Here is a 17,676-nt window from a genome sequence, read left to right as displayed (position 1 = left end):
CCACTCACCTCAGCCTCCCAAAGGCGCGGGATTACAGGCTGAGCCAACGAGCCCGGCTTTACTTTAGGACTTTCATACATCCATATTCATAACTGAAACTGGCCTGAAGACTGTTTTGTTTTAATCTTTGTCAGATTTCTTACCTTTAAGACTAATTTGGAGAGTATTTGTGTTTTTTGATAAAGGTCTAGAGTCATTCAAAAAACATTCTATAGCCAGCACAGTGACTCACACTCAGCACTTTGGGAAGCCAAGGAAGGCAGATAACTGAAGGCCAGGAGTACAAGACCAGCCAGACCAACCAGACTACACAGCGATTTTAAAAATTAACCTTTAGTCCTAGCTACTTGGGAAGCTGAGGCAGGAGGATCATTTGAGCAGAAGAGTTTGAGGCTACAGTGATCTATGATCATATCACAGTACTCCAATCTGAGCAACAGAGTCAGACTCTGTCTCTAAATAATAATAATAATAATAATAATAATATGTAAATAAATAAATAACATTCTAATTATTTGCTTTTTATAGGTTTAGTAGAAATACTCAGGCCAGGTGAGGTGGCTCACAACTGTAATCGTAGCACTTTGGGAGGCCAAGGCAGGAAGATCGCTTGAGCCCAGGAGTTTGAGACCAGCTTGGGCAACACAGCAAGACCTCATCTAAAAAAAAAAAAAAAAAATTTAAAAATTAGCCAGGTGTGGTAGCATGTGCCTGTAGTAATAGCTACTTCAGAAGCTGAAGTGGGAGGATTACCTGAGCCCAGGAGGCCAAGGCTACAGTGAGCCATGATCGTGCCACCGTACTCCAGCCTGGGTAAAAGAGCAAGACCCCAAAAAACAAAACAAAAAGAAATACTCTAAAAATACTCTGCCCCTTCTTAGGGATGAAGGAAGGTAGCTCTTGGTAGTTCTTTGATAGCTTCTCCCATTTCTTCTATGAAAAATCGTTCAAACATGAACAGAGAGGAAAATAAAGATCTGGTTGGCTAAAAGAATCATGGATATAGTATTCTTTCAGTTCTTTATACTAATTACTAGTGAATATATGGCTTATTATACACCTGAAGGACAGTCTGACTGGATATAAATCTTGGCTCATATTTACTTTCCTTGAGTTCTTATGGCAATCACACCACTGTCTTCTAGCATGCAATGCTGCCAGACTAAATTGTTTTCATCTTTTTATAAAGTGATTTTATCTTTTTGCCTCACTAAAGGATTCTGCCATCATCTTTTAGTTATTAAACTTATATGTCTTGATGCTGACAGTTCTTGATCATTTTTCCCCCATTATATGATATACTCTTTCTTTTTTTTGAGTTGGGGTCTCACTCTGTCGCCCAGACTGGAGTGCAGTGGCCGCTCCCGGCCACCGCAGCCTCGACCCGCTGGGCTCCGGCGATCCTTCCACTTCAGCCTTTCAAGTAGCCGGAATTACAGGCATGCACTACCACGCCCGGCTGATTTTTTGATTTATTGTAGAGATGAGGTCTCGCTGCCCAGGCAGGTCTCGAACCCGCAGGCTCAGGCAATCCACTCACTTCAGCCTCCCAAAGGTGCGGGATTACAGGCTGAGTCACCGAGCCCAGCTGATATACTTTCAACAAGCCTTCAGTTATTTTAGGGAAAATGTTTTTGGGTATCATGAAATAGCTGCTCTGTTCACCATTTGGTTTTTCTTCAAGAGAAACTCAATTGCATATATTGGATCTTCTATGCCCATCTTCTCTCTAATTCTTTTTAATTATTTCTTTTCTTTGGTTTATTTTCTTTGATTTCCTCATTTCTACTCTGTGTTCCCGTGTTTTCTTCAGTGTCTATTCTTTCCCTGCATGCCTTGTCACTTCATGTTGTATCTGTGATGGTTTTGTTCTTCTTTTCTACTTCTTTCCTGAATTATAATAACTCATTTTAGCCTGTTTTCCTGCCATTTTTCTTGTGTTCTAGCATTTATGCTTAAGAGTTCCTTAGAGTGAATGCTTTTTTTCTTTTTTTTTTTTTTTTTTTGCTTTGTTGTTTTTTAATTCATGCTGTTTGTTGTTCGGAGATTTCATCTATTCTGTGGCAATATTATTTTGGTAAATGTGTTTCAACTAAGAAGCTTTGTTAAATTTTGCTCTCTTTTTTTTTTTTGCCTTTATAAATATAATATCTCTATATTGATATTGTGTCAACTATTTTTTGATTACTCAGCAGGAAATGAATCCTATGTTAACTGGCCCTGTTTTCTCAGGAGGCTCCCTCAGAAAGTAATTTTGCTGATGTTTTTTAAGATATTTAACTATGTCTTCCCCCATGTTCTCAACCTCCAGTTTTATGTAAGAACATATTTGCCACTTCAAGATAAATTACTTGTATTGGCACTTCCTGAGATCTGCCACCCTGAACTGTGTTGTAATCATTTGTATGACCTCATGTTACTTCCTATTCTTAGAGTTTCTGCTCATTTTCATCCTTTTCTTCCCAGATCATGCAGCTTTATTTGCTTGCTGCTTTGTAAAATACCTGGGAGAAAAGGAGGAAAATTGCTGTCTCACATTAACAAGTTCACCCCAAAAGTCTCCCTTGTTTTTTTTTTTAAAGAAAATACTTTACATACAATTTGATGCACAAAACAAACTTACTTTAAGAGTTCATCTCTCTCTGTCTTCCGTGCAAACACTATATCACTGCATTTGTTCTGGAACCTGACCAGGATTTCAGTTAACTCATTATAAAACTATAAGCAAAGAACAAATACAAGTAATAAACAAGAATAATTTATTAATTCAGGGAGTAACACAATCTAAAGTTAATTTATCAGATAGTTAACACTGAAGAACCGAAATCCTCTACATGAGACACGTTCATACCACTTAAGTCCAACAACTTAATATTAAATATGACCTAAGATTCCTAAAGAAAAATTATAAAATCATTTTTACAGAACATTATCACCAAAAACTACATGCAACAAGTTAAAAGTTTCATGATCAAGAACATGTTTCTAATTCCTAGAGTAAAGTCAATTACTTTAACAAAACACTAAACCTCTTTAAGTGGAGGGATTCGATTTGCACATTCACACAGAAATGCAGGCATCATTTCAGAAACTCTTAAAAGAATTGCTGAAGGCTCTCTGGAAAGTTTTCTAAGCTTATCTATTTAAACAAAGCATTTTAAGCCAAATTAAAATATTTTACTACCCTCTGTATTTGGAAGGTTTTGCAGTATTCATACCCTCTCTTCAGAGGATTCTACATTGTACCTACTGTATTTACACTAAGATAACTTTATTCAGTGATCATTGTGAAGTTAAGTTCCAAAAGGAATTGTGCATCTGAAAAAAAACTTAAAAATCATTTATTCCCTCAAAAGCAAAGTAATTGGTTAAAAACAAATATAAGCATTTCCCTAAGCTTTTCAAAGGATAAGGCAACAACATATTTCATACGTATATGGTAAGCATTATGATACTAAGGCCACAAGGTCACAAGTCTATCATTACCAACCTAGCACAAAGAATATAAAAGCCATGCCGCCACCTCTACCACCACAGATCAGCTTTGACTACTATTGTACCCTCATAAGTCACTCAAATTGGTCAACTTACTAGCCCTTGAAAAACTGACTTTTGACATCTCTAATTCCTACTCCCTAGAATGTGTATCCCCTCTTTCTGCCAGTTAAAATATAAAATTAACTCTTTAAAGTTCCCATAAAATGTTGTCACCTTGATTAAGCTTTCTCCCTCTCATAACAAATTTCACAGAGGCAAAAGGCATTAAAGCTAAAATTCTAGGCAAAGAATAACTTGGTCCAACTGAAAATACCATTAACATCCCAAACTATACCTATGCTTGTTAGCTGTTGTTTATTTTGTATTTACTTCATACCTTTGTACCCTCCTTCAAATTAGCTACAAGTTCAACAAAGTTGTCATATGCAGTAGCTAAATTCTTCAAAACTTCTTCTCTTAAGTTAGCTTCATTGTTAGACTGTTTCATTTTAGAGAATTCCTGGTGTGAGACCTTGTCAAAAGAAAGATTTATGTATTTACATTTATTGATAAAAGTAACATAGCCCATACCATTTTTATTGATATATTTTCCAACTATGAAAATCATATACTATTAAATATATATGCAGAATTACTAGAAATACCTATTATAAACTTTGTTTTGAGGTAGCAAAGTACTTTAAATCTTTCCTTAACTAAAGATATCACAAATCCAGTGGGTGTCAAACGTAACCAATGATTACAGATTTAATATTTAACAACTGCAAAAAAAATAATCAATATGAAAATTCCCTTACTTTTTAGAATACTTATTATATAGAGATATAATTTTCAGGGGTGGAAATACACAATGTTAAATCTGCACTTTAACTACTAAAAAGATAAAATTTCAAGTCTTGTTAGTTCACACCTATTTGTAAATATAAATACTGATTAATTTCAAACATCTAAGCATGTTTAGTTTTGCATTATTTTTCAAAAGAAATTACTGAAATCTATATGTTAGCCATACAAATACAGGTACCGATTTCAACTAATTTTTAATATCCTCCCATATGGCAAAATAAAAAAACCAAAGCTACTAAAAACTTACAATCCAAAATATCTCAAACATCAAGCTTCTAAGTAACATCTAACATTTTAGCCACAGAAGTGTGACTGTTTCACAGATTTAAGCAAAACCAATGTGCCAAGTTAATTTTGCTAAATATAGATTCATCATGCTTCACTCTTAACCAAAGATATTCTTCAATGTCATTTTCCTAAATGGAAATAGGGTTAGTCCAGGCATATCCTTTTAGTAAACTTTTAGATGTTTATATTATTAAATATATAAATTTCACCTGAATATTTTTAAGAAGTCCCTCTTGCTTCTTTAGAGACTCTTGGACTTTGGTCGTAAGACCTCCATAGATTCGATCCAGTTCAGTCACAGAAAGAGCTTCTTCATTAATCACACCATCCTGAGCCAGAGCTGTCAAAAACTTGCTTGTCATGTCAAAATTCACCGATTTCAGGTCATTTTCCAGACTCTCTCTTTCCTTCTTTACTTCATCAAGATTTGTCAATAAGGATTTTAAGACATTTACAACCTAAACAATAACAAAAAAAATCTTAGTTTAATTGCAAAAGAAACCCAGAAGCCAATTTCAAGGACATAATATATGAAAGTTCATTTGAGGTCAGAAAGAGATGATTTTTCAGAGAGCCAAGTATACACTGTATATCAAGTGTATTTAGATACACCATATCTTCAGTTGACTCAGATTACAACAGCAGCAGCATTAGTAACAGTAGCAATAACTACAATTCACTGAATAATTATGTGTCAGGCGCTGTGCTAAACACTTCACAAATACAATTTAATGTTCCTAACAATACCCCTATGAGGCATGTATGTATTATCTTTATTCCAAAGATGGGGATATTGAGTCTCAGAAAAATTAAGTAACATGGTTACACAACTACTAACAGGCAGAGGAAAATTTGAGACCAAAGTCTAACTCCAAAACAAATTTCCAAACCAATCTATACTATATTGGCTCCCTGTCATGGCTGTGAAGGTGGAGGAGGTATAATTTTGCCAAGTAAGAGTAAATAGCGCGGTTTGCCTAGACAGGGAGCTAGAGATATACAGATACAGACATGAAGATAGAAACAGAGATTGATATGAAGTGAACAAGCTAGATAAAGAAAGAGACAGACAGGAAGCTATATGCCATGTGTTTATTGTATATGCTAGGAGGAAGAGGGAAAAAGAGATTTTCGTGCCTCTCTTCACATTGTTAAATGTTTTACCTCAGGCCGGGCTTGGTGGCTCACGCCTATAATCCCAGCACTTTGCGAGGCTAAGGAGAGAGGATTGCCTGAGCCCACAGGTTTAAGACCAGTCTGGTCAACTTGGGGAAACCTCATCTCTACAATAAATCAAAAAATTAGCCAGGCATGGTAGCACATCTTGTGGTTCCAGCTACTTGGAAGACTGAGGCAAAAGGATCACCGGAGCCCAGCAGGTTGAGGCTGTGGTGGCCATGAACATGCCACCACACTCCAGCCTAGGCGACAGAGTGAGACTCCAACTCAAAAAAAAAGAGAGAGGGTTTTACCTCTTATACTCCATTCAGATGTTCTCTGACTTATATCCACATGATTCATAAACACCCCTTTATATTAATAGTGTTCAAGTGCCCTCTAAAGTCACTTTCAAGCTGCCCCTTTCACTCACCTCTCTTCATACTTTGCTAGGACCACCAAGGAGAGCACCATCCCCAATCCCCCAATTCTGCTTGCCCCAATGAAGCTCACAGAAAGAAAGTTGGGGAAAAGATACAGGAAGAAAGGGGCATCATGAATTCCATCTCCACTCCACGTTTCTTCTTGCAGGCAGCAATTCCAACTCTCTCCCCACCAACTACTGCCTGTTTCTAAGAATTTACATCCTGCTCTTCCTTCCACAGTCCTAGCTAGCTCCTTGACAGGAATGCTTAAAGTGACATTCCTTTGTTACTTTTTTTTCCTTAGGAAAAGTCTAAGGTTTCCTCTAAATTCAGATGAATGTCCTTTTTGGCCTCTGTTTACCACCCACGTATCCTAATTTTAAAATTCAGAGTCTATCAAAAAAGAAAAGAAAATGAGGGTGTGGACAGGACGAAGAAATATGATCCCTAGAGGACCAAGAAACTTCAAACCACAGACTCTAAAAGGAAAAGGAGCAATAATCGCACCTGGATGGATATGACAAAGTCTATTAAGGACTCAGTGGAACTTGATATTAGATGACATGGATAAAAATCTTGCTCCCAAGTGACTTCTAGGAAACATTGATAAATGGAAAAAAAATGCAAAAGCATATATAGTATACTGCAATATACTGTTTTAGGAAGTATACAGAAACGAGGTAGAAGGAATAGGATTACACATTCAAAAAAACAAAATTAAATCAAAATTTGAATACAGAAAAAATGAATTAATTGCCTATCAAAGTGAAACATAAGATAGAAAAAAAAAATTTCAACTCTGACTATACTCCCTAAAGAGAGCATCATGGACTATTAGTTACTGTATAACCAAGGACAGTTTACTACCTGGAAAACTCAATTTTCTTATCTGCAAAACAGGAATAATAGTAGCACCCATTTCAGAATTGTTGTGAAAACTGAGACAATCCATATAAAGTGCTAAATATAATATCTAACAGGGTAAGTATTCAAACATATTAGCCATTATTATCATTTAGTAGTTGGGCTTTATGGTTTAACTCTATTGGGTTAACTCTATAGACTATTGAGGCTTAGGCATCTAAGTATTCAGACAGGAGCTAAAAGAACAATAAAAATAGACTGAAAATTAAAGTATCTGTTATTTTGCTGACTTATCACTATCTCTGTAGTTATGTGACACATTTGTATTGAGGGAGGATGCAATCGAATATATAAATAAACACTGTAACAGTATTATCTTAATGATGACTTTGACTTACAACTTTATTCCATGTGAAGGTTTGTATATTGGAAAAATAAGAAAGGTCATTTGTACATCTCTATAACATATGTACAATAAAAGTTAAAAAGACAAAAAAAATTTAGTCAAATAAAGCTGGAGGAGAAACAGAAACATGCAACAGGGTTAACAAAAATAGCCTAGTAAACAAAGCTGAGAGTCTGATCCTCTATTGGTCTGTGAATTGGAAAAAAGTACCCCCTCTGGAGGGGACACACAGTTCTGGACAGTTCTCTTTACGTCCTATCCCTGAGGAGATGACGATTTTTTACAAAGGCACCCCTCCATCACACCAGGCAGATGTAACACGTAACACTGTGAGTACAAGTGAGCATTATCTTTGTGCAAAGAAAAAAAAAAAGATACTCCTTCCTCAAACTCAGCTCCACACTAGGTTCAAGGCTAGACCAGTCAACCAGACTAGCTTTCAGATCCCAGTGGATCACCTGCATATAATCACAACCAGTGGTCCTGAGTATTTAATATCTTTGCAAATTACCAATAATAGTCTGTAAAATTTTTCAGATATCTCAATATCTAAAACCAAATGCCCATATAGACTAAAGATAAATAACTAGATAATAAACTTCACAATCAAAGAAAAAACAATTCTACCATCAAGCTTGGACCTCATAATGAAACAAATACCTTGTATCACTTTAACAACCAGCAATTCAAATGACTGAGTACCCTGACTAAAATGTATCATCGGCTAGTAAGACAACCAACCGTTTGAAATAGTTTTGATAAACATGAGGCCTGCCTTATTTGATAAGGCACGTGATGAACTGAATATGTAGAATACTGAAAATTTTTTGGTTACCTCTATCAAGAAAATCTAGCTTCAGTAAAATAACTTCACATTGACTGTAAGTTATTTTCCCCTATGTAATATCAACAAGGATTAACAAAAGCATCTATTATAACTGAACAAAATATCTACAAATCAGTGCATACTAAATCAGCTTTTGCTTTGCACAAACCATTTTTGCTGTTCTATTGAAAGCAGGAGAATCAAAGGACGAAAGTCATATAAATTCTGAGTCATGTACAAGACACCAAAAGAGAACACGGAGGAGATACACTAAACAGAGATATTTTTCTAAAATAAAAAAGGTACCAGAATGTACTGCTGTTCTGTGGGTCTGCAGTTTCTTCTTTGGGTTGTTTTGTTTTTGTTTTTTGTTTTGTTTTGTGTGTGTGTGTGTGTGCGCGTGTGCATACATGCATGTGTGCATGTATGTGTGTTTGTAGAGATGGGGGTCTTGCTATTTGCCCAGACTGGTCTCAAACTCCTGGCCTCAAGTGATCCTCCCACCTTGGCCCCCAAAGTGCTGGCTTACAGGTGTGAGCCACCATGCCCAGCATGGATTATTTGTTCTTCACAAATCAATCTTCTAACTAATTCCCTTTTCTCCCCCATGTCTTCCATGAATCTAATTAACATTGACGTTTCTTGTTCCACTGGATTCCCCCTCAGGATTCAAGTTCTGTGCAGATACAGCTAAGCAGCCTTCTCTTCGGAAGCTGCCCAGCACCTGTGGCTGGTTTCCACTGTACCTCTGATAGCTCTCTAGACACATCCACTAACTCAGCCCTTCTTGGATCCTATATATGAATGTTCAATTTTCCTGCCTATGAACTGTTCTCATAATGTACCAATTTCTCTTTTTTTTTTTTTTTTTGAGTTGGAGTCTCACTCTCGCCCAGACTGGAGTGCAGTGGCCACTCCTAGCCACTGCAGCCTCGACCTGCTGGGCTCCGGCGATCCTTCCGCCTCAGCCTTCCAAGTAGCTGGAACTACAGGCGCATGCTACCATGCCCGGCTAATTTTTTTAATTTATTGTAGAGATGAGGTCTCACCAAGTTGCCCAGGCGGGTCTCGAACCCGCGGGCTCAGGTAATCCACTCATTTCAGCCTCCCAAGGCGCAGGATTACAGGCTGAGCCACCAAGCCCGGCTGCACCAATTTCTTAAAGAGCCTCCTAAGAGAAGAGTTCCAAATTACTGAAATATAAATTCTTCATCTAAGTCCTTACAGCAAAGTTTCTATACTTTCCCTGTGACACTTTTAAACTACTACCCTATATTATAGTTATCCTGGTATATAACTAAACTACTGCACTGGATCATAAATTGAGAGTCAAGGCTATGTATAATTCATATGTTAATTTTTCAAAGTACCTAGCAGAGTGCCACAGAGTAGATAGCCAGAAAAACTCGGAATAAATATATGAAATGCTTCTATGGAAAAACAAATAAGGAACAAAATTGATACCTTTCAAACTTAATATCCCAGGAAATTCACCTTTTGTAAGAAGTTTTCAGCAGTTTTCTTGCTCTTTGGCTTGTTTTCCTGTGCACTTCAGGATTTCCATCTCATCCTACCACACTACCCCACTTTCCAATGACAGGCCATCACACTATACTTGCACTTCCCTCTTTTGGGACTTTCCAAATAAGATGCCCTCCTATTTTATTTTCTCTTCCTGTCATCATAAGAAATACCATGATGATGTTATCTATTTAATATCATGAACATCTTGTCAATTTTCTCTTCAACAGTAGTCCCAGAGAAATAAGGTGGAAGGCAGTATAGAATGACGTAAGAAACAAATAGTTTGTATATCTGGCTAAATCCTTTCACTTCAACAAATATGCTATGCTTCTAAGCCTCTTTTTTTTTTTTTTGAGTTGAAATCTCACTCTGTCACCCAGGCTGGAGTGCAGTGGCACGCTCCTAGCCACCGCAGCCTTCCTTGACCTGCAGGGTTCAGGTGATCCTTCCACTTCAGCCTTCTAAGTAGCTGGAGCTACGTTCAACTATTTTTTTTTAATTTATTGTAGAGATGAGGTCTCGCCAAGTTGCCCAGGCTGGTGGTCTTGAAACCGAGGGCTCAGGCAGTCCTCTCACCTCAGCCTCCCAAAGTGCTGGGATTATAGGCATGAGCCACCATGCCTGGCCAAAGCTTCTCCCTTTTATAAAACCTGAATTAAATGCTATGAATATATGAAGTATATAGCATTTAGTTCCCAGGTCACATAAGATATTCAATAAATGAAAATTATTTTTAGAGGACAGTAATATTAGTATAATTACCTATTATTACACAATATGTATACAATAAATATAAGAACCTCAATTTACTTCTGTATTTTTTAAAAGCTCCCAATAAGAAATTGGCAGTTCACTGTACATAACAGTTTGAACATAGTTTTCTTAGGCAGACGGCTGCCCACATCACAATGCTCCTTCTCACCTCACTGCCCTGCATGGTCTTTGCCGGGTTGGCAGAAGGGATGGCAGCATTCAGCTCAGGCTCTGGCTTACACAGAAGTGCAATGGTGTCACGATGAGACTGGTAACGTTCTTTCACTTGTCCATCTGCTTGCACGGCTTTATCTAAAACTGCTCTGAAGTTGGTTCCCTCTGGGGTAAAATAAAGTTTGCAGAGCACAGAGATGACTCTAACAACAATCTTTATGGACTAGATTTTACTTGTTCTGATCCCCAACTTTATTTATCGCCCTTTCTATCGGCCCCAATTCACTTGATAATTAAAACTCAGCTCCTATCAATCTTTCCTTTTTGTTTTTGAAAAATGGCAAAATTATTTATAAAATCAAAAGCACAGCTATACCTTAAAACAGCAGTCCCTAGCCTTTTTGGCATCAGGGACCAGTTTCATGGAAGACAATTTTTCCACAGACGAGGGTGAGGGGGGTAATCATCAGACATTAGAATCTCATAAGGAACATGCAACCTAGATCCCTCACATGCACAGTTCACAATAGAGTTTGTGTTCCTATGAGAATCTAATGCCACTGCTGATATGACAGAAGACACAACTCTGTTCATCCCCCACTCACCTCCTACTATGCAGGTCTGTTCCTAACATGGACCAGTACTGGTCTGCGGCCAGGGGGTTGGGAACCCCCACCTTAAAATATATTTGGTGGTTACTACCTGAAAAATAAAAGCTAATTGACATTAGGCTAATCTTTTCCTACAACTCATGAATATAAGAAGAAATCATTCTTTCCAAAAATTGGCACAACTTATTTTAAAGCACTCCTCTCTCAAAAGATCAACTTGACTTATAAAAAAAAAAAAAAGTAGTTATTTTTTTTAGAAAAATCTCAATAGTATACATTCCTTTTACAAAGATAAATAAAGCATGTCTCTGGTTACCATAAAGACAGCATTTATCTTAATAAGCACTAAACCATAATAAAGTCTTAAAAAGCATAAATTTGGTTTCAAGGTAACTGTTAAAGTTCATTTTTTATTACCCAGGATTCAGTATTAAGTGAAAAGAAATTTTAAAACTATACAAATGTCACGATCTTATTTATATTTTAAAATATGCACAGGATTTGAAATAGGAAAGGAGAGCTAGAGGACCATTTTAGTTTTTGCTTTATATCCTTAAGGATCTGAATTTCTTACAATGAGCACAGATTATTTTTGTTACTTTTTATCTTTATACTAAACTGAGGAAAAACACCTAGATTTTCACAGTAGTATACCCCATTTCAGTAAAACATAGTTTACAACTGAGCCCAATTTAATCAAGCAGCAATATGGATCTGAATTGGAAATTTATTCACATAAAGGTCATTTACATACATTACCTGTTCTTAGAGGCTTATAGAGTTCATTGGATGGTGTCCTTTGCCAGCGTTCTTTAAATTTTGCCTTTAAATCATTGTCAGTTGCTTCTTCTTCATCCAGCAATCTTAATGACTTTAAAGGAAAGCAAAACAACATGGAAATATCGTTTCTGGTATAAAAATGTAAAGCATTTTAAAAGTGATTATACTCAACATAGGTGATAATTTAGTATGCTGAAATAACATCTACACTACTCGTTAGAAAAAAATTGACTTGACATTTTTTGTTGCAGACATCTAAGTTATGATACATTTAATAAGAAATATTCTAAAATCTAAGGTTGAGTTAGTTATTACCTTTCTCAATAAAATAAAAAAGAAAGAATAAATTAGAGATTATTTGTATCTATATACCAAGAAAGTTTTAAGGTTAAAATAAACAGAAGTCATAAACAAAACCTTTCAACCTCAGAAACCATAAACAAAACAAAGGGAAAAACTGACAAACTACATGAAAATAAAAGATTTAAATTTTCATCCCAATACAACAAACTGAAAATTATGTTTAACATATTTTAAAATGCCTTTTTAGTGGATAGCTGAGAAGACAGGAAAACAGGGCACCAGAAACACAAAAAGTAGACACAGTGCTAGAGCCAATAGTATCTGACAATCCCTGATAGCTTAGGACAAAGAGCAGCCGTACTTTTTGGTCAATCACCAAAGAGTAAATATTTTAGGCATTGTGGGCCGCAAACAGTCTCTGTCACACATGATTATTTTTTGACAACCCTCTAAAAATGATTTTAAAAAGTCATCCTTAACAAATACAACAATGGGCCCCAAGCCAGAATTGGTACACTGTCCATAGTCTGCCAGCTATGTAGTTTGTCACTGGCTTAAGAGAATAAATTTAACACATGAGAAGGCAAAAATAAACATAGGTGGGTCCCAATAAAGAGTGAGAGCTCTGATCAAAGGCACTCTTTCCCCCTCAAAGTGCAGCATTTTTAAATAGGTAACTCTTAGTGGATGAATTTTTAAAAAGGAAAATTACGCTACAAAAGAAAACTCGCCTGTCGAACCTTGGCTCTAAATATAAAAGAAAAAAGAAATATTATCTGAGATTACTAGTCAAATGTCTGAATTTAGGACTAAAAACCACACTATCTGTGCAACACCAAGTCCTAAGGTAAATTTCTTATTAAAAGATTAACTGGCCGGGCTCGGTGGCTCAACCTGTAATCCCAAAGCTTTGGGAGGTCGAGGTGAGTGAATTGTCTGAGCCCACGGGTTCGAGACCCACCTGGGCAACTTGGCGACACCTCATCTCTACAATAAAACAAAAATTAGGCCGGGTTCGGTGGCTCAGCCTGTAATCCCGCACTTTAGGAGCCCGCAGGTTCGAGACCCGCCTGGGCAACTTGGTGAGATCTCATCTCTACAATAAATCAAAAAAATTAGCCAGGTGTGGTAGCGCGCCTGTAGTTCTGGCTACTTGGAAGGCTGAGGCAGACGGATCGCTGGAGCCCAGCAAGTCGAGGCTGCAGTGGCGACCACTGCACTCCAGTCTGGGTGACAGAGTGAGACTCCAACTCAAAAAAAAAAATTAGCTGGGCATAGTAGTGCACGCCTGTAGTTCCAGCTCCTTGGAAGGCTGAGGCAGAAGGATCGCCGGAGCCCAGCAGGCCGAGGTGCGGTGGCTGGGAGCAACCACGGCACTCCAGTCTGACAGAGTGAGACTCCAACTCAAAAAAAAAAAATTAACTGGAAAAAATAGGAAAGAAGAGAAGTCAAGTTTAATGCCTTTTTATGGCAGAAGCAAACACAATTCCTTTCTAGAAGAACTCACCTTAAACCTAGATCTCAAAGAATTCCCACAAATAAGTTCCAGGAAATGTGTATTAACAATCAAAGCTCACTGAACACTAAATGCAATGTAGTATTTTACACTGGATCTTGGAACAGAAGGACATTGGTGGAATAGCTGGTAAAAACAGAGTAATGATATGCACCAAACATATCATGACTACATAAGATTTTAACTCAGGGAAACCAGATGAAGAATATACAGGAACTCTTGGCACTGAATTTGAAACTTCTCTGCAAATCTAAAACTGTTCCAAAAAAATAAAAGTTTCAAAATAAAGAACATTAAGAAGAAAAAAAGAATACAAAAGGTAACAAGCCACTATGAGTAAAAATCAGCAAAAATAACAAATCACAGAATCAACCCCACAAAAATTACAGATATTAGAAATGTAAGATAAAGAATAAACAGTAAATATTTTTAATATGTTTTAGAAATTAGAGACAAAGGATTTAGCCCCTCCAGACTGAGACAAAGATCACCAATCTAAATTTAAAAGAAAAATCTTGGTTTTTGTTTGTTTGTTTCTTACTGGAAAATTCTTAAATTTTACATACTATAAAAAAACAGGATGCTGAGTGAAGAACATTCCACCACTATTTTCTCTAATGTCAGAATTCCAGATAGAGGGCAAGCACAGCAGGTCTGGCAATACAGCCTATTTACTAGTACCATATACTCAGTGTTGGCAAGAAGTGCCAGCACTGACACTTCTAAATTCCTTTTTTTTAATTTTATTTTAAAGATGTGGGATACAATTCAGGGTTAGATACACAAGTGGTCATCGTACCGGTTTGGGCCAAAAAGAAAAATCTTGTTATATGCTATTTACAAAAGACACAACTATAAGGACACACAAGTTGAAAGCCAGACAAAGACATTACAAGAAAACTACACACCAATATCCCTTATTTTCGACAAAATACTATCAATCCAAATCCAGCAGTGTATTAAAAGGACTATATACCATGCCCAAGTAAGATACCCCAGCAATGCAAGGGTGGTTCACATCTGAAAATCAATTAATGTAATATACCACATTAGTAGAATGGAAGAGAAACCATATGATCATCTTAAGAGATGCAGAAAATACATCTGACAAAATACAACTCTTTCATGACCCAAAAAAAAAAAAAAAACTCAACAAACTAGAAATAGAAAGGAACTTCCTAACATGATAAAGGCAGTCTATGAAAATCCCACAGCTAATATACTTAATAGTGAAACACCGGAAGCTTTCCCCTCAAGATCACGAACAAGACAAGAATATCCACTCTCACCACTTCTATTCAGCACTCAATTAGACAAGAATAAAACAGGTCATCCAAACTGAATAACTTTGTCATCTGCCTGTTTGCAGATGACATGAACTTATATACAGGAATTCCTAGGGAATTCACAAAATAACTATTAGAGACAATAAACAAACTCAGTAAAGTTGCAGAATCCAAAACCCACATACAAAAATCAGTTGTAGTTCTATACTCTACCAATGAACAATCCAAAAAGGAAATTAGAAAACAATTCCAATTTACAATAGCAGCAACAAAGAATAAAATACTTAGAATAAATTTAACCAAAGAGACTTGTACACTAAAAAACATAAAACAATGTTGCTTGTCTCCACAATAAATCAAAGAAATTAGCCAGGCATGATGGTGTGTGCCTGTAGTTCCAGCTACTTGGAAGGCTGAAGCAGAAGGATCACCGGAACCCAGTAGGTTGAGGCTGTGGTAGCCGGGAGCATGCCACCGCACTCCAACCTAGGCAACAGAGTGAGACCCCTACTAAAAAAAAAGAAAAGAAAAATTGTTGAAAGACATGAAATATCTTTAAAAAAATCCTGAGTTCATGGATTGGAAGATTTAATAATGTTAAGATTGACAATACTCCCAAGATTGATCTAAAAATTCAACACAATCCTTATCAAATTTCTAACTTTTTTTAAACAGAAATGGAAGAAAGGATCCTAAAATTCATATGGAATTGCACGGAACTTCAAATAGACAAAACCACCTTGAAAAAGAATAGCAAAATTGTAGAACTTATACTCCCTTGTTTCAAAACTTACAACAAAGGTACAACAGTATAAAGAACGTAGTAACTGTGTAAGTTTAAACGTATAAACCAAGTGATTTTCCAAGAAGGTGCAAAACCATTCTTTTTTAGTGCTGGTAAACTGAACAACTACATGCAAAAGAAAGAAGTTACCCCTTCACCTCACACCACATAAAAGACTTAATTCAAACTGAGTCAAACACCTAAACATAAGGGGTAAAATAAAAGACTTTTAGTAGAACAAATAAGGGTCAGTCATCATGACCATGGATTTGTGGCAATGAAATTCTAAATACAACAATAAATGCACAAATGACAAAGGGAAAGATAAACTGAACTTCATCAAAATTAAAAACTTTTCTGCATCAAAGAACACTATCAAGAGAGTGAAAAGACAACTCACACAATGAGGGAAAATATTCATAAATCACACATCTAATAAGACCTAGTATCCAAAATATATAAAGAACTCTTACAATTCAACAACAAAAAGACAACCCAATTTCTAAAAGGGTGAAAGACTTGAACGTTTTTCCAGAAAAGATATTCAAATGGCAAATAAGCACATGATAAACATACGTGTGCAGGTATCTTTTTTATAGAGTGATTTGTGTTCTTCAGGGTATATTCCCAGTAGGGGGACTACAGGGTCATATGGAAGGTCAATTTTTAGAGCTTTTAGGAATCGCCACACTGCTTTCCACACAATAGCAAGAACCTGGAAACAACCATGCTGCCCTTCAAAAGAGGACTAGATTAAAAAAATGTGGTACATATACACGATGGAATGCTATGCAGCCATAAGAAAGAACAAAATCATGAATTTCGCAGCAACCTGGATGGAACTAGTGACTAATATTGAGTGACCTCTCACAGAAACAAAGATCCGAGTATCACATGTTCTCACTCATATAATGGACCTTGAACATCCAATGTAATACTATAAGAAAATGACTGACGGTACTGGGAAACTATGGTGGGGGAGGGGGATGGGATTAACAGTGGCAAATATCTGTCTGGGGATGGGAAAACACCTCTTATCAACAGGGTGCCTGAATGAAACGTAATTGTACACCTAACCCTTAACTGTACCCCACAAAACCATAATAAAAATATTGATTAATAAAAAAAATAAAAAAAATAAAAAAATAAAATAAGCACATGAAAAGATGTTCAACATCATTAATCATTAGGAAAATGCAAATCTAACCACAACACACACTAGGCTGGCTATAATTCTTTTTAATGGATAATTATAAGAGTTGGCAAAACTTTGGACAAATTGGAACCCTTATACACTGCTGATAGAAATGCAAAATGGAGCAGCTACTCTGGAAAACAGTTTGGCAGTTCCTCAAAAGTTAAACTTACAGCATTGGTGGCTCATGCCTGCTATCCCAGAACTTTGGGAGGTGAAAGCGAGAGGACTGCCTGAGCCCACAGATTCAGGAGCAGCCTGGGTAACTCAGCAAGACCTCGTCTCTACAATAAGTCAAAAAATTAGCCAGGTGCGGTAGTGTATGCCTGTAGACCCAGCTACTAGAGAGGTTGAGGCAGAAGGATGACCTGAGCCCAGAAGGTTGAGGCTGTGGTGGCTGTGAGCACACCACTGCACTCTAACCTGTGTGACAGAGTGT

General features: G+C 36.7%; 1 protein-coding gene across 5 annotated transcripts in view; it reads right to left on the bottom strand.

The window, feature by feature from the left end:
• The window catches only part of PDCD6IP (programmed cell death 6 interacting protein), a 66,611-nt gene that overhangs the window by 11,251 nt on the left and 37,684 nt on the right, over positions 1 to 17,676 (bottom strand). For 4 of the 5 annotated variants that reach the window (XM_021718627.1, XM_021718628.1, XM_008070169.2 and 1 more), the window contains 5 exons: positions 12,133 to 12,244; positions 10,758 to 10,927; positions 4,842 to 5,090; positions 3,875 to 4,009; positions 2,624 to 2,718 (listed from right to left, as the gene is read on the bottom strand). In XM_021718627.1, coding sequence (XP_021574302.1) covers positions 2,624 to 2,718; positions 3,875 to 4,009; positions 4,842 to 5,090; positions 10,758 to 10,927; positions 12,133 to 12,244 — 761 coding nt within the window. Of the gene's footprint in view, positions 1 to 2,619; positions 2,719 to 3,874; positions 4,010 to 4,841; positions 5,091 to 10,757; positions 10,928 to 12,132; positions 12,245 to 17,676 lie in introns of all 5 variants that reach the window. The other variant, XM_021718629.1, reaches the window with a different exon arrangement.

This window comes from Carlito syrichta, unplaced genomic scaffold (genome assembly GCF_000164805.1).
Source record: "Carlito syrichta isolate Samal-C Ts95f unplaced genomic scaffold, Tarsius_syrichta-2.0.1 Scaffold313175, whole genome shotgun sequence".
Classification (NCBI taxonomy): Eukaryota; Metazoa; Chordata; class Mammalia; order Primates; family Tarsiidae; genus Carlito; species Carlito syrichta.
This window is presented reverse-complemented; position numbering and strand designations above follow the sequence as displayed.